This window comes from Dermacentor variabilis, chromosome 2, assembly GCF_050947875.1.
Source record: "Dermacentor variabilis isolate Ectoservices chromosome 2, ASM5094787v1, whole genome shotgun sequence".
Lineage (NCBI taxonomy): Eukaryota > Metazoa > Arthropoda > Arachnida > Ixodida > Ixodidae > Dermacentor > Dermacentor variabilis.
In genome coordinates this window covers 62,561,719-62,587,767 of record NC_134569.1, presented here as the reverse complement: position 1 = coordinate 62,587,767, position 26,049 = coordinate 62,561,719, and the positions used below count along the sequence as shown (strand labels likewise).

Genomic DNA, 26,049 nt, shown 5'->3' with positions numbered 1-26,049 from the left:
GAAGCACGCGAAGTACCAATTAAAACATGGAAGTGTGACCAAACTGGGTGTATGGCAGTGCGCGGCCCACTTCAGTCCAACCGTGACGATAATAGCCAAAATGAGCAACTGAGCGAACGCCACACGTGGATTTTGCAAGCTACAAAGAAGGTCACTCGCTTTCAAGGCATGCCTCCACGGAGAGAGCGTACAGCATAAACAGCATGGCACAAGGAGGGCACCGGCACACGTGCCAGTGTGATATTCGATGCCATGATAGTGGCATTCTTGTTTCTGCACAAATGCATTACGCCCATTTCAACAATTTGCAATGACTACGTATGTCCCTCCACCATGGGAACAACGGCCACTCAAACGTTCCTGTCGTTACTGTCTACATTCACACAACCCGAGTACTCGAGAATGCTGAACCTGCGCTGCTGCCACGGATTGTTGCAAAAAATTGGCGGTTACTACACCGTTAGCAGACCACAGTTCGGTGGCACTTCGTTTACATGTTGCCAATTGCTGATAACACTTCGCGGTCATGTTCTACCCATCGAACATCACATTTTTTTCATCCAAAGCGACATAGATACGTAATTTTACAGCTCTTGTGTGGCTGACGCACAGTTGTAATGCCTGAGACTATGATGTTCAAGAACTTCACAGAATAGCGGCATGCCGCAGTAGTTTTCGAAGTTTACACTTCCAGCCAACTAGGATGCGTTACTCCTTTGCACAGAACACAGTCATGTTCCGCTGGTAGTACAATATATCACAAGCTCTCGAATAACAAATGGCTGCTGTGCTTGCAGTTTCAAAATGACAGGTGATAAAAAAACCATGGAGAAAGCAGTATTTGAGGAGAGGAATCTGCTAGGCCGCATCAGCGCGCACGGACAGCTCGATAAAGTCATGATTGGGTGAGGAGGAGATGCAGTTCTCGCTGCAGCACGACAAATGATGCGTCGGGCGCATTGCCATCGTTTGCATGTTCTTCTATAGACGCGCCACAGAAAAATAATTATAACATCTTGTATATTGTAATTTTTCACAGATTTCATTATGTAACATCAATACTTACAATTGGCGGACATTTTAGCAGCAGCTATTAATCAATACTGTCCTAATTACATGCCATACTGCATTTGAAACAAGCTACTAGTAGTAATGCCGGTGCAGACAACATCTGTCGAGGTCGCCACAGTTCACTAGCTAGCATGTGGCGTGAGTGCATGCGTAGGTGACCTTGGAAGGAAAAGCTCCCAATATGGACATGCAAGCTGGTTTCTTTCAGTCTGCAGGCTTTCTGTCTCTACTAGAGCTCTCATGGGCTTCCGCATTGTGCTGGCTGTGCTGGCTTCTCAGACTTTGCGCACGCTTTCCACGTTGCAACAAAGACGAGCCCTTTCCATCTGTGCTTTTTCTAGGATGGGGCAGAAATGCGTAGTGCCGAACTGCAGCAATGGCTACGCATCCTGCAAGGAAACGGTAATTACGTTCAAAGTTCCGAGTGACTCGGTACAGTTGGAATTGTGGGCTCATTCAATTCAAGAAAGGATCGAGAGCTGACGTCTCGTGACTATGTTTGTGAGAAGCACTTTTCAGAGACTGACATAGAGAGGCAGCGGTATTAAGGCTAGCGTGCCGGCGAAGTCCTTCTATACAAACCTAAACGGCCTCTCCTGTTAGCAGACGCTGCGCCGTCAATATTTACGCACTGTGTCAGGTACTTGTCTTCTGTTCGCAAAAAGAGAAAGCCAACTGGATCTGTCGTGAAGTGTGCAAAATATTCCAAGACCTTGGGCTGTTGACGATGCAAACATGCACACTGCTTGGGCATGTGCATGTCACATGCACATGCCCAAGCATGTGCATTTGATGCATCACATGTGCATGTGATGTGCAAGGACAGTATGTCCTGTCACCTCCAACGTTTGCCATCACTTTCAATCATGCATTTTAAAAAACATATATTATAGATTTGGCCTTCCAAAAAAAGTACATCATGCATGTAATTTCTCCGTAAATGATGCCTTTCTTTCGTTAATTTTTCAAGGCATTTGGAGCCAGCGAAGAGGTGCAAGAAACACACCCGTTCGCGCCGAAAGTGCTAGTGGCGAATTGCCACCGAACGACCTTGAACCGGTGAGCCTCTTTGGAGGGCCCGCTGTGCACATTCTGCCTTGTCAGTGAGCCGACTTATGACAGAGGGCGCTCATTAGGCATGCTTTGTGCTTGTGATGTGTGTAGTGTGCAACACGGTGCGGTGGTTGGAAAGGACAAGAAGCAGACGACAAGTAGTGCGCGTGTCGAGGTTAATTCCATGCTGGATGGAAAACGACAACGCCCAAGAGCGTCCGGCACGTGAACATGCGGCACAAGAAAAGAAACCAAAAGAGAAAAAGTCAATCCAATCAGAAGAGACCACGGAGCTTCAAGCAGCCAATGAGCAAACTATCAATCGGCCAGAGCGGGAGAAAAAGTGAGGCGCGCTGGCAGAAGGGGGTGACGCAGGAAGAGTTCCAGGAAGCGACGCCAGGAGAAGGTCGGCCACTGCACCGGGAGTTGAAGACAGGCCGTCAGGTCCCAGACCCGAGCCACCAGGACTTCACCCAACCGGGGCCTCCTGCCAACCCGTTCCTGTGCGTTGCCACTCTACCCAATCGTGAACTGCTGCTCGAAGCCGGTAAGCTTCTGTGCCCGTGGGCAGAACGAGAGCAATCGGGCTATAGGCCCGAGTTCTACACCCAGCTGCCTGGCCAGAATGCCACCGCCACCTGCTTGTGCCGCCAGCTGCCCAAGGCCAGCGAGCTTCTGCGCCCGTAGGCACAACGAGAGCAGTCGGGCTACGGGCCTGAGTTCTACGCCCAGCTGCCTGGCCAGGACGTCGCCACCATCTGCTCATGCTGCCAAGCCACCTGCCTTCCCTCTACATGCTAGAGCTGTCGCGCCCTGGTCGCCCGATCAACGGTCCAACGGTCCGGTCCGACTTTGGTGAGATTGACGCCACTTCTCTTGTCATCTAGTCGCCGCTTCTCCACGTCAAGACTATTATGCGCCCTTGCAGTTGTGGTCAGCCTGGACTCGCGTACTGTTAACACCATCCTAGCCCTAAGTGCGTTTCTTGACGTGATGCCTCTTTGAGTGTTTATTTTATGTTTTTATCCTCTTTCTAGTTTTATTAAAAGTTTGTGTGTGTGTTTTTGAAACAAACGGCTTCATCCTCAACTGGGTTCTCGGAGGCTCCGCCTCAGAGAACCATCTGAGAACCGTCTGAACTTTTAAACAAAAGAACCTGCATCACAGTGGTATAGTGCCTGGATGAACTGTTCTGCAGCTATTTGATGAGGTGAAAACTAAAATTCAATGAACAGCTGTTCAGCTTGCCAGCGTCAATGTAGGGCCGTCAATAGCCGGGCCTGTCAACAGCAGGCCCGGCTATTTGCCTAATTAGATAATCATCTTCAAGAGTTTCTGCTTTAATTTTCTTTCTCTGGTTTTAGCACATGCCACTAGTCTACAATGCCAAAATCCATGGCCTACACTATCTGTAGGCGTCAATTTTCGACACCTGCCATCATGTAACACTGCCTACATTTCAGTGTATACACACTCGGATTGGTGAAGGCACAAAAATCTATGCCTGACTTTTCCAGGCCGTTATACAGACTATAGACAAATTCCGTATAGTACACAGTGGGTATCAATTAGTGCTCCTATGAATGAACACTGCTGGGACACCATGCAGTGAAGTTTGCTTGCTCAACTTACAACAGGGTACTGGCTGAGGTCGTTGTAGGTACGTCCTGCAATGGTGTTGAGGTGCATGAGGTACTCAAAGTTGGAGATCTCCCGGTTCACCCAGCGCTGGGTGAGGCCGGACGCACGGAGCAGCTCTGCCGGTGAGCGTGTTCCGGATGAGTAGAGCAGGTTGGGTGGGTGCAAGGCCACCACCCGGCCAAATATCTTGTTTCGAGTCTGCACAGTCATAAACAGGGAACAAAAGAAAGTTGCTGATCAGGTAGCAGAAGTTTCAAAATTTGGTATTCTGTTTATGCATCCTACGAAATCCATATGGTTTATGTCTCATGCTTGTGAAACCCAACTGTTAAAGATGAAAGAAATTAATTAAGCTAAATTATGGGGTTTTACATGCCAAAACCACGAGCTGATCATGAGGCACTCCATAGTGGGGGACTTCGGATTAATTTTGAACACCTGGGGTTCTTTAACATGCACCTAAATCTAAGTGCCGCGGAAGTTTTTGCATTTCACCCCCATCGAAATGCAGCTGCTGTGGCCGGGATTTGATTCCGCAACCTCGTGCTTAGCAGCGCAAACTCAAAGATGAAACATATAAAGGCTCTATACTTTAAAGTAGAGGTTGGGATTGGCTTTCTTTCAACAATTTGATAAAAAAAATGGCAGTAAAATCAAGCCCCCTGGAATTCTTTAGCTGTATTAAATAAGTCATTTATATACAAACACAATGGAAGCTACAGTGTTAATTCCAGTCACTGCACCCCTACTCACTTCTGTTTGCTTTCAATGGAAGCATGAGACGCATGCAATGCAAAAGAGAACAAACTAATAGTTTCGTCATTGTGCTGCTGTTTGCTCTTTTTGGCACCCTTTTATGAAATAACTTGCCACAGAATGCCATTTGCCGTGGAGAGAAAAAATTCTTAAAAAGTTTCACCACAAATCGCATATCCATGGTACTTATCATGTCAGTACCATAGCAGTCATTGTTGATGCACAATGAGTTCAAAACATTAAAGTACGAGACGTATCACAATGTAGCTGAACACGCCACTAACCTTTGTTGTGAAGTTCAGGAAGAAGTTGGTCTGGTCAACAAGAAAGAACTCCAGGGCTGAGCGACGCAGATTGTAGCGTCGCAGGTGTACCTCCCGCAGCATGTGCAAGGGATATGTGAAGTCGTGCCTTTCACCTGAAAATGAATTGTTTTTGGTACTTCAGCTAAGCAACATGTTCCTCTGGAAGAGGGTTGATTCCTAGAGCCAAACAGGCAAGCAGTTATTTATAGATATAGCTGGCAAAGTTCCAAAGCGAAATCTTTATTCAAGAGTCATGTGCAGTCCTGCCTGTTTTCTTACTCCAATACTCGGTGAGGATTGTTTTTTAGCAGCTGCGGGGATGCTCAACTCTCACGCATCTGCTGCTGTTGTTTTCCCTGCATGGATAGTGTGTCTCCTGCAATCCGGCTTCTCTGTGTAGCTAAGTGCCTGTGGCGGGTGGTGTGGTTGCAAATTAGCATGAAAGATGGCACGAGTGTTGCACTGTTAATGCCACCTAACATCAGGGCAAAAGGGAGTAGGAACAGCTCTTTGGCTTCGGGTCAGCAAACCCTACGAGCCCCCCCCATTCTGAACATGCACCGACACGCTTAGCAGGACCATCCTGAGAAAGGCTTCAGAGAGAGGCACTGGGACAGACAAACATAATAATTCGAATGTGCCACCATTCGCTTGACCATACCAATTAGGCATTGGTGTCCAGCATGGGAGGGAACATATTCGCTTGCTATTTGGTCACGGTGAGTCAGAGTTCTTCAATTTGTTGTGCGCCCATTGGCATGTTCCATGGGTAACAATTTGGCTGACTACGTTGGTGTACAAAAGGTACAATAAATGTCCTTGTGACTGTCTGCATTACTGTGTTTTCATTCCTTCATTCCAGGAGCATGTTTGAGACCCCACACAGTATGCACTGAAAGGCTCAAAAATGGAATAGGAAGTAGTAGTTCCCTCGCAACACAAAATCGAAGTATGCAGACATTATTTCATGACTGTGGGCAGTGCAAAATAACAATGACCTCAAAGCATTTAAACAGGAGAATTTCTGAAGAAGTTGATTCTACTGGTCTGATGAAGGCTATCAGCACTTGCCTCGTCTGTATTACCTCCCTGCCTTTCCTTCTTCCCTTCTCTCTCTCTCTCTCTCTCTCTGTATTATTCTAACCATATTGCAGTGCATGAAATCATGAAAGAGCATTAACTAACCCAATTTTATGCTATTTCAAATGGCCCTCTCTCCACAGAGCTGTGCAGCAGAATATTATGCAAGCTTTTACTTAAACCTACAGTACGTTGGAGCGATTAGTGAGACCCAGTATGGGTCAGCTAAGAAGCAAGAAGCAATAGAAATGGTGTACAAAGCTGGGATGACTGGCACTTCTGTTTGAAAGATGACAAACAGTACAAACGAAGCAAGGCAAACAAAGTGAACTTAGCCTTACAATTGAGCCTTGCTCTATTCTTCAATTATATGAAGAATTTCCCTCTTTAGGGCTATCACATTGGAGAAAAGAACATCGCATAGAAGTCTTAGCCTGCATATCCAGCATGCTCCACAAGAGGTCAACCTTGTTAGCTTTTTTCTGGTAGCTAATTTCTCGATATTGTGCCACGTAATTGATTTAACAGATCTTACATGATTACTCTTGAGAAAGTGTACCCTGTTCAGATTTTGGAGTGCATATCCATGTTCTTTATTTCTAACACAAATTACTGCTTTAACTACACCTTGCAAAGATATGTTAAAGGTTTGAACCACATTTCCCACTCCATCGCATGGGCAAAGAGACTTCCTTCAAGATGACATTGGCAAAATTCCTTTTTAGATAAATTTGTACTATTTTAGTTTTTCCTCGATATATGTTGATGTTTCTGTTTTCCTTGGTACGCTTCAGTTTTTGACTTTCTGACAGCCATTGTGCCCATCTACTCTGTAATGACATTTTGGCATTAAGAGCAATCAAATTAAACGAAATGAAAAGAATGAATGAATGTAAGACAGCAGCTACACTTTACTGCAAGCATAAATTGGCTCAAATGATGATAATGAAGCCCTATTAACATTATTTCACTTCCTAATCTAATAACACCGCCTTAAAGCTGAATTGCACGAGCTTAGTAGCCCTGCCAGAAAGCTACGCAATGACTAATCAAATATGCCATCAGAATAAAGCATTTTAGCAATCCCAGAGGCCACTTAGAGGTTTTATATATCATTACGAAATGTTTTCAAGCAGTGGCACTAGCCATTTTTCAGATACAACAGCCTTGTGATCACAGTATGTCTTTCACGCAAGTATGTCGAGTACACAGAGTTCAACAATAATTAAATTTGCTGAAAATTCTCGCACTTACCTTCTTCCCTCACTGGTGAGAGGTCAATGAAGTAAATCTGAGTTGCAGTGACCTCAAACCGGCCTTTGACAACCTTCATAAGTGTCACAAGTTCACAGTCTTCCTCAATCACGGGCTTCTTCTTATCAATGATGCCATCAGGATTTTCCAAACTGAAATAAGACAAAGCACCAGTCGTTGTGGTGTGAGCCTCTCCTCTTGTCTTTTATGACTGGTTTTTTTCCTTCAACAAAGCACTCTCCATTAAATAAGGAGTGGCCATATAGGCAATGGGTAATTCACAATAGCGATAAGTAATAGCTCATTTCACAAAATGTCCAGTTATTAACGTATTACATTATGACTACCATTACCGTATTTACTTGAATATAACATGCATTTTTTCCCCAATAATATGGGTCCAAAAATTGTGTGTGCATTAGAATCGAGTACGACCCTAAATCTGTGTTACCATATCGGCATCGGCATTTCAAAATGGCCACCTCGTATGCACTTCAAACCTAGCTGCCGTAGCTTTCTCCAGGCAATGCTTTCTTTGGCTTAGGTTAGTGCACCATCTGTCTTCTCGTTTTCTGCGTTTGCTCTATCAGCATGGAAGTTCTCAGTTCTCAAAACTTGCGTGTGGGACTGGCGCAAGCAGGAGAGGCGTTCTACACCGGCGCCTGCTACGTACATCATGGCCGCGCAGCCCCCATCTTGAAAGCAATGTGCGACGGAGACAAGAGTCTACGCATCTAGCTGCACCACGCTGTGTCCTCATCGCTTCGTTCACGTTGAAGCAAGGGGCCGCACAAAGGTCAATTACCTCGCACCTGCTACCGCACTTCTTCACCCCGGCGTTTAAAGAGTTTCCGCGGTCATTGAGTGAGATGTGTTCATGTTTGCTTGTGCATGCATGACACTATGCTTGTTAATTTAGTTAGTAAGCAAATGTTTAAAAGCTTATACAGCCGATAAAACTACTATTCTTACTTTCTACTAATTTGCTATCATAATCGATGCCTCGCTTTTTGGACGAAACTGCGACTTTTTTATTTATCGTAACTTTAGTGCATTGGGGAGTAAATCTTGTTTTTTTTCCAAATGAGAGAAAGTTGTATTTCTGTATGAAAGAATGAGGTGCGCGATACTGCAAAAGACTTTTCTTTTTTTAGGTCACGGCAAACGGGTAACGTTACAATCGAGGGCAGTTTATTATTATTTTTTTCTGGTCACAGAAAACGGTGCATGTTACAATTGAGGGCGCATTAGAATCAAGTAAATAGGGTAGGTCAAGGTCACTAACCAACCGAAGATGATTGTTACAGTACAAGAAAGTGACAACTATCAATTCTGTCCCTAACCTTTGGCAAACTTGTTGGTGGATAAGAGTGCGGCACTTAGCCCCATAACACATAAGTAATGCTTACAGTCACTCCTAAAACCAATTCAACTATGCCAATGCTTGCCCAAAAAGGTGAAGATATTGTTGATTCACTTTGCTCATATAAATATCATGATCAAGCCATAATATAAATACCTAAAGGCATTCTCTTACAGTCACAAATGTCAAACAGCTGATGAGATGCTACCCAGATAGAAAGGCAGATTTTGAAAGCAGCACTGCATGTTAACATGTGACTTCAAACAGAAAGCCCGTTTGAGAGGTTATAAGTGAAACAGAAAAAAAAAAAACTCGTGTATTCTGACAGGCAACTATTCAGTGTGAAAAAAAAAATGTTTGGTAACGTGGCAGATGCACGTGATTAACGACAAAAGCTTGATTGACCAATATGTTCAAATGACAAATCATAGATTAATTTAGTTCCATTTCTGTACAACGTACAAAATGGAAGGAGCTCAAACAAAAAGTGAAATCTAGTTCACCTGACGAGGGTTCGTTTGCGAGGTTTAAAATCCCAAAGCAGCAGACATGCTATCAGAGATGTCTTAGTAAAGTGCAGAATTTTTACTGCCTGAGCTTTTTTAACATGCAACAAAGATACGATACAAAGAGAAATGTATTCCAACCCTATCGAAATGCAACTGCTGCATCCTGGAATAGAGCCCACAATGTCACATTCCATAGGAGAATGCTGCGACCATTGAGCTACCATAAAGATCGACACAAGCTACAACCCAAAGCACTCTTTCATTCAGTCTCGTACAGTGCAATCGTGCAGATTGAAAACCAAATGTTTTGTTTAGTCACTAAATTCATGAGGAATTGAAGCCATTAAGCAGATGGTCTTTTAAATGATCTTATCATTATTACAATCAATCTGGTAAGCTGTCAGTCCTATTATAAGTAAGGAGTATCTGGCCATAGAAAAAAAAAAAGGAAAGAAACGCAGGATCTCTGCATGGCAGAAAAAGACCTATCAACTCACTCCTGCACTTGTCCTTGCAGAGCTTGGATGTCTTCTTCAGCAACAATGTCTTCCTTTTGCTGCATGGCTCTGGCTTCAGCCGTGATTGGCGGAAGCCAGCTTGTGTTTTGATTTGCCAGTATACCTGCCAACACCATGACAAATATTAATCTATGCACTGTTTTGTTCATTTCTGTAAACAAGCTCTGCATTGTTTTTGCCTAACAAAATGTTCCATAATTGCACGACTATTCTTGTTGAATAATGTTCAAATGGCTTTCCCGTATACAGGCGCTGCTCAAGACAAGGTGGTGATCCCTGAAACCATAAATTCTGTGGGAAACAATAACACAGTGCTGCAAAGTGGGCAACTAGTAATTTCAAGGGCTACATACATAGAAAAAGTTTGTTCCAAGAAAAGCTACTAGCTGCACAATAAGCCATTGTGCCAAATCTTTTGGCTGCAAGTTTAAGAGTAATAAAACTCTGCAGAACATGAACTTGCCATTTATTAATGGGCTCTATACATTTGTGCAAACTGAATGACAACAAAATTATGACAGAACAGTCAATCATCACGTAAAAGTCACAATTACAAAAAAGGTTGCTTTGTTTCTTGCTTTATAAGAACAATTGATAAGTGTGGGTAGATTCAGCAGAATTTAGGCAGAACAGAATGACTTCAAGGGCATTGTGAAGTTGTCTATGCTATAAACAGATACAGTGGAACCCTAATCATAAGAATTTCTCAGGACCACTCGAAAGTTTTGTATAATCCAATAACAAGAATTATTTTTATAACACAAAGTACATTGTGACAGAGTTGCAAGGAGTTTCAATTTTAAATATAGGCTAATGGTCTGCAGGAACTGCGTGCATGAACATGTGTATCCAATATGATCTGCATGCCTTCTGGTAGCCGATCGGTTCGACCTTCGCAAATGTTTTCAAGCTTCAGGTGATAAGTTCACTTTCGAGATATGTGTCAATGTATATGGCCGACAGTGCTCTGGCGCAGCGAAGATAGCAATCTTGGCATAATGCCAAAAGCGCTGTTTGCCTTGTATGTGGACATGTTCCGTGATGGGAGCAGGCACCGTGAAAAGGTTGAGAAAGAGAAAGTGCAGGGAGATGGCAATGAAGGGGCAAAGGTGGGTAGCTGTTAAGCAAGGCGAAAAGGGGGAATAGTCACAAATGATGAGATACAAATGAGCATATAAAAGATAAGGAAAAAAATAACATGCAGAAACCATTGACAATGACTGAATTTAAATGAATAGCCTGAACAAACTAACAAACAAGTGAACGAGCGACAGTTCCCCCTCCTTCCTACAGATTCCCACAACACGGCTGCCCAAGAGCATGTGGCCTTCTTTTTGGCACCTTCCCTCACTTTCCTGCGATGACCGAATAAGTAACAGCCTCCCCTCCTTCTCATTCCCCCCAAACACACATACACTCCTCCTCCTTCTCGCAATTTGTTAGCCCAGGAGCATGTGTCCTTTTTTCAGCGCATTTCCTCACCTTTCCTCTCTAAAGTCCAACCACCTACATCAACTACCAACCAACCATGAAAACGGCTGAAATAGCCTTTAAACAACCTCTTTAAAAGGCAAGGAGCGAGCCAGGAAACCAGTTGGAGCTTTCCGCATGTGGAAGGGCTCTCTCCCTCTCCTTACGGAGGGGACAGCGAAGCAAGGGAGCTGCCAGAGGCTGGTGGTGCTTCTGGTCTGTCCGCCAGTGGGTTCACACTTACACACGAGTCATTTTTTGAGAGGGGTTGATTACTGTGGTGTGCCCCATCAAAACAAAGTTTTATCCCTCGCTCTCTCGTCTTTTGAGACGAAACATGCATAAACACACATTGTATAATCGAGGTTTTTAATGCCTTGTCTCTATGGGGAGTTCACCGGGACTGCATTAATCCGTCATAAAACCTGAGATCTCGCAACATCAGGGGATGCAGGACAGGTGTTCCACTGTACTAGGAAAGCTGGAAGAGTAGCTGTACAAGACAGTGGCACCATCAACAATGCTGTAGGTGACAAAAATAATTTGCACCAATGTGTCAATGCCATAAAGCTCTAAATACCTACAGCGAGGATGATGAGTTGGCATGAAAGTTCAAAGCAACTATGCATCAGAGGAATGAGTCAAGGTCCTGAACATCGCAGGGAAGGTCTAAAGATGAACACTCAGACAGTTTGGTCACACGGAGAGAGTCTCACCCATAGAAAGTTAATTAATGTTTAAGCTGAAGGCAAGAGGCTCTAAGGCTCAAACAAATAAAATCCCTTGAAAGTTTTTGCTAATAAAGACACAAATAACCACAGCAAATGTCCACACCTTGGTTGTCCCGTAGACAGCTAGCCTGGTAGTGGCTGTCGAAATTATGGTTAAGGGTCAATTTCAGCCGCATCCTAGCAAAGTTCTCCTGCTGGGACAGCTTCCAGTAAAGTGGCTTGGTGACACTGCCAATGGACAAGACAACAAACAGTAAAGTGTAAAACATAGCATAAAAAAAGGGCTGAATTTCTATGCTGCTATAAACAAGCGAGCGACTGCTACTACTTGCTGTTCGGTGCCGTGTTTTTCATTAAAGCCATTCGCCGCTATTAGCAATTGTGCCGACTCTGCCTTAGCAATCCTCGCCAATGGCTTTAAGAAATAAAACTTTATTGTTTCCTTGATGGGGTCCAGGGGTGGCGGGGTTTGGGAGACTAACCCCCAGTCCCCCCTACTTCCTCAGACAGTGGCCAGTCCTTGCTTTCTTGCTTTCTGGTGTCTTTGGCTATCTGGACAGCCCAGAGCTGCTCTTCTGGGTCTAAACTGAGCAGCAAGGTCTCCCACTGCTCGGCTGTAGTTATGATGCGTCTAGTGTTAGTGCGGTGGGTGTTGGTGGGCGAGACTTTGGAGCATGCCCAAATAATGTGATCGAGGTCAGCGCGGGCCTCACACGCTTTGCAGAGTGGGGAGTATGCATTCGGGTAAATGTGGTTGTATAGCACGAGGTTTGGGAAAGTTCGCACCTGAAGTAGTTGCCAAGTGGTGGATTGAGATATATTCAGTGTTTTGTGTGTTGCGTAACCACTCTCTGTGGTAATGGAGGACGATTTCTCGGAATGTGACTATTCGGTCTGACTTCGAGGCTCGAAAAGCACGACGCGTTGCATACTACCGGTTCCAAAAAGCCGGCTTCGCCTCAATACGGTAGTGTTACGCGGTAAAGCTTATACAAGGTATTGCGGTGAAGCGTATTAAGCGTGCGAAGGGGCAGTTGTCATTGGACATGGCATGTATTCCTTATTATATGCTCGTGCACACGCTGTCTCCTATCACAGTATGAGCATAATAAATGTACTGGCAGGCCCTCAGAGCTATTTTGGATTTGCCTGTGGCGAGTTGAGTACTTGGGGGCAGTAAAAGGGACACATTCATTTTTTCGGATTGCCCGATTTTTCAGACAATTTCGCGACCCCTAGGTAGTCCAAAAAATCGGTGTTGACTGTAAAAGTAGTAGTAAAAGGACACGGTCAGCAATATTTAAAACTTATCAAAGATTACACGAGATGTGTCACTTAAAGCTTTGATAAGTATTTGACGAATACTGCACAACTTCTTAACAAATCATCTTAATACCCAATATTTGTGTTACCATGCTTCTTTTGCACTAGTTTTGCACTTTTCCCTTAAACGATTCTGCAAACCTAACAGCAACAAACAAAATGAGGTCTCTTGAGCCTACATAACTAGTCTACTTGCACACATATATAACATACACAATACTAACCTTGATGCCCAGGGACCACAGGGTCCAGTGAGGAAAAGCTTGGTGGCTTTCCACCGTCGGCAGATGAACAAGTGTTGATTTCGGAGGTTTGTTTGCATTGCAAGTATCCGTTGCTGCTCCTCCACCAGCCGGGCTTGAAATGCACTCAGGATCTGTGACTGTTCAAAGCATAAGCATATGCAATGATAAAGTGTGCTTTATACAACATAATAGGGGAGCGCGAATAGTAATCTTTTAGACCAAATCAAATACGAATCGAATGTGGCCAGAAGACAATAAAATTAAATAGCTTTTGAATAATAAACAGCCATTTTCACAATTAATAAAAGACTATGTTCACATACTAGTATTCATAACATTAGAAAGTTTCTTTCATTACATTGCACGTTATGAGGCATTGTATATGAGAAGCACAAATAGACCATTAGAAACAAATAAGCAGTTTGCATACACAGGACCTTTCGGAGAATGGGAATGATTGCTTGTTTGGCATATTTGCTGAGGAGCAGAGTCCAGGGTCATTGTGGTACGAACATCAAACAACATTCCACCGAGTCAACATGGACAATAAGATACTGACAGTGACCGCAAGTTAGAGGTCAGCGTGAGAATGAGACGACGGAGGTTTTCCAAGAGCTGCAGCGAAAGACACCAGAACCTGCAGAAGCTTTACCTTCTGGCACACTTGGGCCATTGACCTCTCTACAGTCATTGGTGAAACACTAGGTCTGGCATGCTTGCTTCCCCTTTTCCAGGTTTAACTCAGGGGCAGTGCGTGTGCTTTATGTCAACCTTCACCTCCTCGGAGGTGGTGTGCTGTGCCAACACGAACCACTGGACTGGTCGATTGGAATGTTACCCGTTTCCTAAGCGAGTGATATAGGGAAGACGGAGTGTTTTCAAGTGAAGCTTGTATTGCCTCACTCGTGTCGACGTCAGTGTTGGTGTTGCCATACTAAAAAACCCAAGATGTGAAAAAATAAGAATTGCTTGTTGGGCTGCAGATTCGAACCACCGACCTCCGGGTTACAAGACCACCATGCTAACTGATTCAGCCACTGTTGGTTCATCATACGCAACCTTTAAAGTGGGGTTTTGTATGCATGAAGAAGTAGACGCAGTGCAAAGCACGAGCCAATCACAGGCGTCCCCTCCTTTCAGAGGAGGGAAAGAGTGTGATCGCGTGTTCGCTCGCCTCGCGCCCGTCACTTCCCACCAGTTTAGACCCAGCAGTCAGATGGGGAGGACGCGTTTTGTTTGTTCTGCCCAAGAGGAAGCTGCATTGAAGAAATGGCAGCGAAAGCAGGCTATGTGGCTTGCGTTCGGCCGAAGAACAGGCGGTGTTTGATGAATGCCACCAGGAACTCACTTGAGAAAGGACTTGCTGTCGATGTGTCAACCTCGCCATGAGAGAGTGCGAAGCCGAGGCGTTACGACAGCAAAGAGCCATGGATCCCGAGCTTCACTTGCACCGCCCTTCACATTAGTGGAAGGGCGGTCATGTTTAAACACATCTTAAGGGTGTGGGGTGTGCTCTCCCAGAACGATGTAGTCTACTCTGAACTGTAGCTCATGCTACGAGAATGATGCACTGCACTTGGTGCTCTTTCCAGTACCGAGTACAGTATCTTATGGCTTTCCCTGTAAATAAGTTTGCCCTTTTCCTCCGATGTGAATAAGCCCCCTGTTTAATTCCTCCAACCTCCTGACCTCGTAGTTAGCAATTCTCATCGTGAAAATTCGGGCAACGACATGGGCCCACTTAGCCTCCGTGTGGGGGCGCTGGTAGCACAGGCCAGCTACCAGTTTCAAGATGCACTGGTAGCACAGGCTGGAGAGTGACCTTCAGTGTGATGCCAGACTCGGAGACCACGATCCCCGAATCCAACACTGTATAGCTGATAAAGTATATGGCTCCCTGAACGATATAGCCTGCTACATTACTTATATTCTCATGTTTTATACTTACATTATGCCTGTGGGGAGGAAATTTATTATAATTTTGCTTCAGTTTTACAATTGATTGTACATCGTTGATATTTTGAAATACTTAAAAATTATTCGCACTTACGAAGAAGAACTATTTGGTTCGAAGACTGAGTCAAATAGGGCACTATTCAATTTGTTGTTCGAAAGTTTTGAATGTTTGCGCACCATGTTGAACTAGCTGTGTCATGATCAAGCCAACATGCCTTCTAAAGGCCTCTTTAACTGGGTATAGTGGACCTTTAGACGTGTGTAAGTTGGCAATGGCAGCGCATTTCCAAAACACCCAACTCACTTGAAATCGAAGCTTGCTCTCACCAACCCCTCTGCTTCGCCGATGCATGGCAACCATGATGCCTTCATAGCACTGATTCCAGAAGCCATTCATGGCTTCATGTTGCTCTCTAATAAGCATTGAGCTGTACTGCTCTTGCACTGGTCTTACCTGTGCACAATACAAAGAGATACATGTCAGACAAAGCACTTACTATGGCAACGCATTATTACCAGCAAAAAACAAAAATGCATAAACACTTACATATAGTCCCAGATAATCATAAGAAGCAAAGTTAAATTTGGAAGTTCCATCATAGTAGCGAAGCAGCAAGAATGCTATTATGGACATTTCTCAAAAAAGAAGCTTTTCCTTTAAGTGAGCTAAACATTGTTGTATTGCATAAATTACTCTTACAGGACTAAGAAAGTATGCTACAAATATGGCCACCAATAATGATTATAAGAAAAAATAATGAACAGCAGCAATGCCAGCTTTTTAAAGCCTCTCTGCGATAACTGTGCAGAGGTGTTAATTTAGCAAGGCCAACACCAACTACAGTTGCACCAACTTATAACAATATTCAAGTGCCACGAAAGTTTAGTTTTTATAACCGATAATTGTTATAACTGGGTTGCATGAAAAAAATAAATCAAAATGGGGATGTCATAGCTGTTATGAAAAAACTATAATGGCGGGGAGGTCAGTTCTCCCCACCGCCTTCATCCATCCAGCTTCTGATTGTGTCGACTTGTTTAACTGCTTAACTCTGCTTCCTGGGCGCTGCGATCGCATGTTGTTAAAGAGCCACACCTGCCGGCGTTCCAAGAATGGCACTGCTATAACAACTGCAAACAGGGGTCATGGGCGGCAAGTGACATATGAGCACCACCGAGGCATCACTTTGATGGCCCCAAAAGGAGCCTTTTTAAAAATGAAGGAAGGGTGCCGCAGCAGTACATCAGCTTGAGAAATCCAGAAGAAACGCTGGGACTAGATTGCCACAAGCATCTCGCCACGTACTTCCCACTGGCTTGCACGAGAAAACCGCATGTCCATCAGCCTTGCTCGATTTATGCAAAGCTTGCCGACATCCTTCTCCAATGCTCCACGTGGTGAAACGGAAGGTACTTCTTGCAAAAACAAGCCCCTGAGGGACTGAGTCATCTACAGGACCTCCCAGAGGGAGAATGTTGAAGCAGCCTGCCCTACCGCGTCAGCGCTGCCATCGTAGCTGTCATTGTTGCTATCCAAGGTAAGCACGTTCATGACACTAACCTCATCGATTAGAAGCACTTTGTTGCGCTTTCTTTTCACTGGCAATGTCGTGCACTGCCGATAATCAGTGGGTGGATCAGCCATGTTCTGCTTCAGCAGTGAGATAAACGAAGCTGAGAAACTAGGTGGACAGGAACGACTTCGAAGCAACGAACAAAGACAAGCACGAGCAACTTAATCTGTTAGCATAATTGCGCAAAATGATGGCCCAGCCATAGAGGTCTAGTGAGCAATCTGGGAGCAGAGCCGGCATTTTTACACAGGCAGCATTGTCAATGCAGTTGGGGCAGTCTATTCATGTTTTGGAGGGTGGCGCAGCGCCGAGCTATGGATGCAGCCCATTTGTGTTCGAAGGCGTGGAAGGCCAACGGATGAGATGCGCGCAAGGTTGGCGTGGATATCTCATGGAGAGAAGTGTGCGGCGGCAGTTGGTGCAGCGGCTCGCATTTTACTTTTTCATTTTTCTTTTCAAGGGTTTCTCATTCCACTACCTTTCGGCATGGACACCTAGCAGCAAGACTTCATCATTATAACCGATAATGCAGCATGAGGCCATTGTAGTAAGCGGGTTAGCTCTCCACAGAAGACACAAAAGTTGACGGTGCAGCAGCTCTTCATTGTTATAACCGATATAGTGTTAAAACCGGTATTGTTATAAGTGAGTTCGACTGTAGTAGTAATGCTTGCTTCTTTCTTCAGACGCAAAACCCTCTGCTTTTAGCAAGTAAGCCAGCATCAATCTTCAGCATTCAGCTTAAACCACTATTCAAGAATTACTAACCACATTAGAGACAAATGAAGTCCATTCTGGTGTGAGGGCATATTTCTGGAACTGGTCAAAAAAGGCTGGGCCAGCATCCATGTTAGGCTGCGATGGCAAATGCTGCCAGGCCCGTAATCTCAGGCCAACTCTCTCCAACAAAGCACGCACCACGGGAATCACAAACGAGTATTGCTCCTGATCTCCGTCTAAAAGGAAAGAAGACAACAACAGCATGCATCTGTGTTCAGCCTCATAATGTAATGGTTATGCTATAAAAAATCAGGACCCCGATCGGCAACGTGATTTATAATAATGGTACTACAGAAAAAATCCTAAGTCAGCACTTATTAAATGGACACCAGTTTGAAGATGCACATGCTATAAGGCTGCACACTAACCTGTGAGATGGAAATCTGCCTGTAGAATTGTTTAGCCACTGAAACACTGATGAAAACAAGTCTTAGTTCATTCATATCAGTGTTACTGAGATTATTGTTTTGTTGCCTTGTATTCAGTACTACAGATTCCACTCAATGTGCTAACTTTGATTCAGATCAGTATGTTCATCTTGTTACAGCTCGTAAACTTTGGGTAACTGCTTAAACATCATGGTGAAATGTGCAAATTGTGGTGTATACAGCTACATCTCTGTGAAAGCCCATTCTAAAGCATTTCTGCAACAAGGCAAAACATACAAAATGCACGCAAGATTGTAGAGAAAGCGCCTTCCAGCTTCCTGCGGCCTTCATAACAACATGGGGGAACATGCTTGCCCCTTAATGGAGTTTATGTAAAGAAATGTGCATGGGCATACACAGAGATGTATATACAGTAGACTTCCATTAATTCAACTTTTCAGTTAATTCGATTGCAATGGAGCATACCAGCTGGCACCCATGCATTTCTCTGGGCCCAGACTTTTGGTATTTCAATCTTAAAATTGGTGTTCGCTGTATAATTCGAACTTTACCAGTCAGCATGGACTCACCTGACCCTTGTAGTGACCTAGTTGCGACCCCTTTAGTAGCATTACGTCCCGGCAGAGCTAAGGGGACAGTGAACACACGTAATCTCTCATAAATGCCCATTTTCTCCCTGCCCTGGGAAGATTTTCAAGCAATAACGGTAGTCCATAATGTCCAATTGTGGTATTTACCCGATTCTAATGCACGCCTTTTGTTTTAGAGCGAAAGCTCTACTCCTCGAGGTGCAACTCCCAAGGTCAATCTTGGTGCACATTTGACCATCAGCTGCCGGCACACAAGTGTGAAGGTGTGACGTCACGTCATGTAATCTGCTGCAGAGATACATCGCAGCTACGCTCGCTCGAGCCTCACCACTATGTACCGCATGGCTAGGCAAGGGTTTATATGCTGCTTCGCTGGCACTTGATCACTCAGTCTCACCATGTATAAAGCACACATCAGGCTGAGTCTAAGCACCCTGCCAATATACCTTGCCGGGAAGAAGTACTGAAGCAATGTGCAATAAAACATTAAAATAAGCAAAACCATGTCTAACCATGCTTAACAGAGCTTTCACTCGTATAACTGTAGGTTCAAGCCATGCTGAACCCCAGCCACTTTTTCCAAGAAAACTTTGATGAAAATTGTCAGCATGGTTCAATTGGCTACAAAAGCAAGGCTGTGTTCGCGGCATTTGTATGCTTTACCACATAACACAGCTGAATTGCGGCGAAGCTGGCTTTAAAAATCAACCATCATTGTGCAACACATATTATACCCTAGAAAGTGGGCACACGTTTGATTCGAGGGAATGTTAGAACCAGGCAAGTTCTGCCAAAAGAATCAAGTGTGCGTTTTGACGTTTTTTCTTCATCTGGCATAACTCGGCTCGCCAGATAACCCAATCAATTTCAACGGCCCTGTCAGGGTCGAATTAATGGGAGTTTACTGTACATATAAGATGCAAAGGCATACATGTACACCAAACAATTGAGGGTTGCAATAGGTGCACTTCAATAAGCTACTTGAAGACTGAAAAAAGGCTTAGAGCTCCACAGCCAGCTCACCTTTGACTGCTTTGGCGAGGACAGTGTTCACTCCAGTGAGCAGGTAGCAGGACTCCTCCAGTGATGCGAATGGGCGCGTCTGCACAAGTGTGTGCAGCCGAGCAGTTGCCATGGCACAAAGCTCAAGCTTGTGGCTCGCAGCACACACCAGCAGGATGCCCAAGGCCAGCTTGGACATGTCCTCCCAACCTTCATCTCCTGGTGACTCGCCAAACACCATCAGCAGGTCCATCACCATCAGGACGTGCTCCAGGAGCTGAAAAGGTTGGTAATAGAAGGGAGACACACAAAGTGACTGTCGATGCAAAGCAACACTAGATGCTTCAAAGTAAATGGCACAAACGTTTATGTTGGAAGCAAGATAGATGGCGTCTCTATGATAATAATAATAATAATAATAAATTTTATTTCTGCCTCAAAAATACATGGACAGAGGAGCTGCAGAAAAAGCTGTAAAAATACAGCTTGACAAAGCCGCAGCCCCCATTTTACAGGCAACAGCAGAAGACAAACAACGACTCAACTTCAGGTGTCGTATAAACGAAACAAAAGAACAAAAATGTAATGCTATAGATCGCAAGAGCACTTCAAGCGTACTGACTAAACACAGGGATAAAAAGATTGTTATTACATATCACACTCTCATACATGAAATATGAGATACAGAAGCAAAGACTTATTTTGGCACAACTGAGGATAAAAATTGTTCGGAGCTACTTTCTATATGCAAACAAAAAGAGAAAATCCATCTTTTTAATTAGTTTGATTTTATCCATCTCGGCCTAAATGTACAATTTTTAAAATATGTATCTATACATGAATAAAAAAATACTTAAGAAATAGATTGCTATCAAGTGCATTTGCTTTTCTATGTGTATCTTCAAGCCACTCTATATAAGAGGACAAGAGAAATTATCTGCCTAATCAATAATTAATGCAGTACAATTCAAAGAATTCAGCAGATCATGATGAGATCATCACAGGGAACAAAAAGCACTGTCGTGCTAGTGAAACATACTCACAGGAAACAACAGAAACCACAAGAGACTCGTGATATGTGGTGCTTAGTTTCCTGTTAGTACAAGGGGGACTTGAACACAAGAATATGGCATTTTGCTAATATTTCAAAGGCCACTAATGTGCTACCTGTGAAGCTATTGATGTTAAACCACAAGGCACCCTGCATGACATGAAGAACACATGCAGCTTAATTCTTTCCTTAGCAGGCCTATATAAGTGGATTAATTTTATAGACAGTTATTCTACACATAGTTAATGAAAGGAAAAATTGACGTCAATTGTAGCAAAAATTAATAGTTAATAGGAAAAATTGTAGCACAAAGCTACAAAGGAAACCCACACAGGTTTCTCTGAAACAAAGCTTCGTAGTTGAAAAATTCGTCTCAGTCTGGGATTCGAACCTGGGACCAATGTCCTTCCGGGGCAGTCACTCTACCATCTGAGCTAACCAGGGGGCTAGCAGATCACAGCACGAAGGCAAATTAATTGACAACTCGAAGCACAAGGATAACTGTCACACAAAACTCAGGTGGATTTCCTTTGTAGCTTTTTTCTACATACAAGTGGATGTCACTTCTTCCTTTCATCAAGTTTCCTCCACCTTACAGAATTCTGGAGAACTGATTTACACATAGTTAAACATTTCCAGTGTAATTCTACTAGCATCGTCATTCACAGTATGAAATGACGGCTGAACTATAACTATTGGTCACACTTTATAATTTTTCCCAGCTTGAAGAGTCTGGAAAAAATAAAGCTTCGGCTGAAGGTATTGTAAAAGTTAGCATGCAATGCTCCTAGCACTTAAGTCCTCAATCAAACAATGCAAGATTTGCGCTTTGGTCACTTCAGCAACATAATTTTTAAATGACAGCACTACTGAAGACAAAGAAGCTTCTGTCAGGTTGTCTAATTTTCCAATCTGACATTTAGGCTGTTTTAACAACGTCTCAACCAGCGGCATACGCTCACGAGTGCGCATTATTTTGGTAATCTTGCCTGAATAATACCAAGTGCAACTTTATATTCACCCGCCGTGGGTTGCTTTTATCCATCAATGCTTCCATAGCGTATGTACGCCTTCCCGTCATGTGAAGCTTTTGCTCACATAAGAGCACACAGTCGAATGCAGAACAACCTTCGGCAGAATCTTGACTGGCAGTCTTATTTCTTAGTTTTTTAAAACTGGCTGTGCAGGAACCTTTACTCAATACTGTAATATACTATGCAACACTATACGTTACCGCCCAGTACTGTACAGGAACTAAACAAAGCATGTAGAGGCTCTAGCACCAGTTGAATGTGCACCATAGACCAGCCTGCTTGCACAGAAAAGCTGATTGAATGCAATAATCAAGTATAAGGAGGTTTCTGCATTCTCCCCGACCTGACAACCATTGCTTCGTGATCCTAAAGAGTGCAGCAAAAAAATGAAACAGGTGCCTGTTGTAATGAGTAAAAATGAGTAAATTGGCAGTGGCTTAGCTCGGCTATGCCAGAATATACGTAGCGAAAGCTAAGGATAGCATGGTTAGCCTTGGTTAATTTTGATTCCAAGTCCAGGTTAGTCTGGTTGTCTAGCTATGTTGCGGCGTTTAGCCAGTAGTTCGGCGCGCTGTTAGTCTGTTTCCTGTGCGATTCGTTTCCTCTTCATCTCGTTCCGATGTCGATTCCCGGCCTCCTCCTGCTTATCAGAATTGTCGCCGTCCATACTGCCACCTCAACTGCGGTTGCAGTGCACGCAAGCTCTCCTTTTCATTCCTCCGACAGGTAATCAGGCATGTGATGCAGCTGGCGAAGCGAGAGAAGGCGAGCGCAACGACGAGGAGCGCGGTGTGACGTCATACCAAACGGCAGCGGCGGAAAGGCACGGCGCTGCGCAGCGGCAGAACACCTGTGGCTCGGTGCTACTAGTGACGCATGCGCAGTAGTGACTCGGGAGCAAGAGAGAGAGAGAGATGTCCGTGGCGAGGCGCGCATTGCGACGTCATGTGCCTCCTCGGAGCACCGCCACGGCGAAATCACAAGTTCGCAGCCAGTAACGCTTTCGTTTTAAACACAAATGCTTCCTGCTGTGGGGAGGCGCAACTCGCACACATCCCCTGATATGTTGTTTCCTCGCACAGCCCCTGTCTCCTGTAATCCGGCTTCGCCGCATGGCTTTACTGCGACAGTGGGTATGCTTGCAGGGTAGTACGAGAGATGGCGCGAGTGTTGCTCTGCTAACGCCACCTAACGGCGGGGTTACTCGGGCGCAAAAAGGAGAAGGCTCTTTCTCTTTGGCTCGGGGCCGGCAAGCACCGCGGACGTTCTGCGCATGCGCCAATCCACGCTTCTGCGAGACTGTCTCGTAATGCTTACCCGGGAACAGACGAACACGATCGTTCGAACGCGCCACCGTTCGCGTGACTGTACGCGCGAACGACCAGGCATTGGTACCCAGCATGGGGCAAAAATATTCGCTTGTTATCCGGTCGCGGTGAGCCGGACTTCCGCAATTTGTTGTGCGACCATCGGCATTTTTTGTGGATAGCAACTCAGCTAGCAGGCATTAGTCTATGAAAGTTGCAATAAATGCTCTTGTTCCCTTGTTATTGTTTGCACTACTGTGTTGTCTTTCCTTTGTCCCAAGAGAATGGGTGAGAATCCCACATCTGTCGTGCCTTTGTCCCAAAAGCACGGGTAAGAACCCCACACTGCCAAATAGGAACTTACTCGTTCTCACATTTGCAAAGCTACTGCTTTACCGCATAGCATGGGCACCACCATGGCTACTATTGATGCCAATCAATCCGCATAATAATTTTTTTGCATGGTATGACTTACAAAAGTTGGGATTTGGAGCCAGGCACATATTTTGTATACTTAGATTTTTTTTTTTACTCAGTATTTATACTAAAAATATCCAAGTATTTTGTTCATGTTCCTTGAGGTGCTTCTTTGAAGTTTCATACAAATATTCTTGAAAACTGTCTGAGCAATTATTACTGCTCTCTATCCATTTAAAACGCCAGTTACCAAGCTATAATTTCCTGTATCACGATATACACTGCGACCACTAGGTCTTGAAATAAAATGTTAAAACATAAAATCACTGAAAATGGGCACATTTTTAGTGGAAATAAAAAAGGTAATATCATCTTATCACACATTTCTTTTAAACTTTCCTTCCTGCTGCACTATGCAGGAAGCAAAGCAGCTGCAAACTAGTCAAGAACCTGAAGCTTAGACTTATATTTACTATCATGTTATAACCAAGTCGCACATTTCACGAGGACACACATTATGTAACAAAACTAGGCATAATAATAATAATATTTGGGGTTTTACGTGCCAAAACCACTTTCTGATTATGAGGCACGCCGTAGTGGAGGACTCCGGAAATTTCGACCACCTGGGGTTCTTTAACGTGCACCTAAATCTAAGCACACGGGTGTTTTCGCATTTCGCCCCCATCGAAATGCGGCCGCCGTGGCCGGGATTCGATCCCGCGACCTCGTGCTCAGCAGCCCAACACCATAGCCACTGAGCAAAACAAAACTAGGCATTATATATACATCAGCACAAATATAAAAGAAATGGTTGCACATTCACGACACAAACTTAATAGAGTTGCTCACCTTCTCACTCAATCGGCTCTCGTCCTCGACATTTTCATGGCAGACAAAGTCAAAAACCAGCTTCATAAGCTCGGATGCATTCTCAGCATAGGTGGCATTGGCCTGTCCTGAAGAAAGAGGAAACAAAGAGGAAATGTCAGTGCTGCATTCACATCACACTGAAAGGCTGCCTCATCAACAGTGAAGAAGCTCAAAACGTGACAATGAAAATGTACTTAAGTTTTGATAATGAAACAAAAAAGTACTAACAGTTTCTCCTGAAAGGTGAAGCATCGATTGTGATAGCAAACTTGTATGCAGCTATACGAAGTAAGTATAGCAGGTTTATTGGCAGTATAAACTTGTAAACATCCGCTTACTAACTAAATTACCTTACTTGTAAGTCTTTCTCTAAACGCTATTGCAGTGCTTTGTGTTTGAGTACATTTATGCAAAAAGGTTTTTTGTTGTTGTTTTTACCGGTTATGTTTTGTTCCCCCCTACGTAATGCCTTTATGGAGATGTAGGTATTCTGTAAATACATAAAAAACAAGTATGGCGTCACATGTCCACATATAAACATAAACACCCATCACTCGATGAGTGCGTAAATTTTCTGTCAAAACGCTGGTATGAGGAAGAGTGGCAGCAGCAGCAAGCGAATTGATCTTTGTGCTGCCTCTCCCTAGAATGCAAACTAAGCGGCGAGTACACAGCGCACACGAAGCTATCTGCCCTGGGCCTACCTAGACTCTGTACTCATTGCAGATTGCTTTCAAGATAGGGCTCACGCAGACGTGCGGCAGACTCTGTACTCACTGCAGATCACTTTCAAGATAAGGCCTGCACGAGTGCGCTCAGATGCACCATACGTGGCCACCACCAGAGTAGAACCACCACCCCTTCCCACACTCTAATGCCTTGTGCGTGGTGGAAGATGGCATGCTTCCTCCCTGCCTTCCTCCTTTACGCATACAAGATCAAGTCGCCATCCTCGGCACCCTCACACGCTTTCCCTCGCACCTACGGCATGTGACCATGGTGTTACTACACTTGGACTTTATGCCGAACATCACACCAACGCCGACTGCAACAATGTGCTTGGAGTGTCCATATAATTGCTATTGCGATAAAATTATATGGAAATTGTTCCTTTCTTCAGATGATGAATGGCCCAAAATGAAACCAGCAGTAAAAAATACAAAGCTTACTTTAAAAGCTGTCGATGTATAAGCTTGTCTACTCAAGCAGAGAAAACTCAATCATGACTTGCCAAGCTAGATCAGTAGCTATGGAACTGTACTGTGGAGTAAGAGGTTGTGGGTTCGAGCCGGGCCGCCGCGGCCGCATTCCAATGGGGGTGGAATGCAAAAATGACCATGTATTCAGTGCACACTAAAGAATCCCAAGTGGTCAAAATTAATACAGAGTTTCTTCTATGTCATGCCTCATAATTAAGTTGTGGCTTCGGCACACAATTCCCAGAACTTAACTCAATCATGCCAGCTTTCACTTTATTTAATGCAAGGCCAGACTTCCATGAGATACTAGCAGTACATGAGACGCAAAGACTGTAGCTGACAAGGTGAATGTTCGTTTATTGCATCTTTATTGGCAGCATCAAAATTTCCTTCAGTATTACTCAGCCCTTATTCCTGCTGCAGTGCTTCAAGTGATGAATATGTCTTCAAAACAACAGCCCATTCATTGTTACTATCTCTGTTTGCAAAGCCATGACAAAAAAATATGTAAAGTTTATGCAGCTTAAATTGACTAGGCCTAACCAAAGAACAACAAAT

General features: G+C 44.2%; 1 protein-coding gene across 3 annotated transcripts in view; it reads right to left on the bottom strand.

Annotated features, from left to right (window-relative positions):
• The window catches only part of LOC142572000 (neurobeachin-like protein 1), a 128,990-nt gene that overhangs the window by 34,107 nt on the left and 68,834 nt on the right, over nucleotides 1-26,049 (bottom strand). For all 3 annotated transcript variants that reach the window (XM_075680776.1, XM_075680777.1, XM_075680778.1), the window contains 10 exons: nucleotides 24,272-24,378; nucleotides 19,632-19,887; nucleotides 17,618-17,805; nucleotides 15,580-15,729; nucleotides 13,299-13,456; nucleotides 11,855-11,979; nucleotides 9,530-9,653; nucleotides 7,161-7,312; nucleotides 4,806-4,939; nucleotides 3,757-3,963 (listed from right to left, as the gene is read on the bottom strand). In XM_075680776.1, coding sequence (XP_075536891.1) covers nucleotides 3,757-3,963; nucleotides 4,806-4,939; nucleotides 7,161-7,312; nucleotides 9,530-9,653; nucleotides 11,855-11,979; nucleotides 13,299-13,456; nucleotides 15,580-15,729; nucleotides 17,618-17,805; nucleotides 19,632-19,887; nucleotides 24,272-24,378 — 1,601 coding nt within the window. The remainder of the gene's footprint in view (nucleotides 1-3,756; nucleotides 3,964-4,805; nucleotides 4,940-7,160; nucleotides 7,313-9,529; nucleotides 9,654-11,854; nucleotides 11,980-13,298; nucleotides 13,457-15,579; nucleotides 15,730-17,617; nucleotides 17,806-19,631; nucleotides 19,888-24,271; nucleotides 24,379-26,049) is intronic.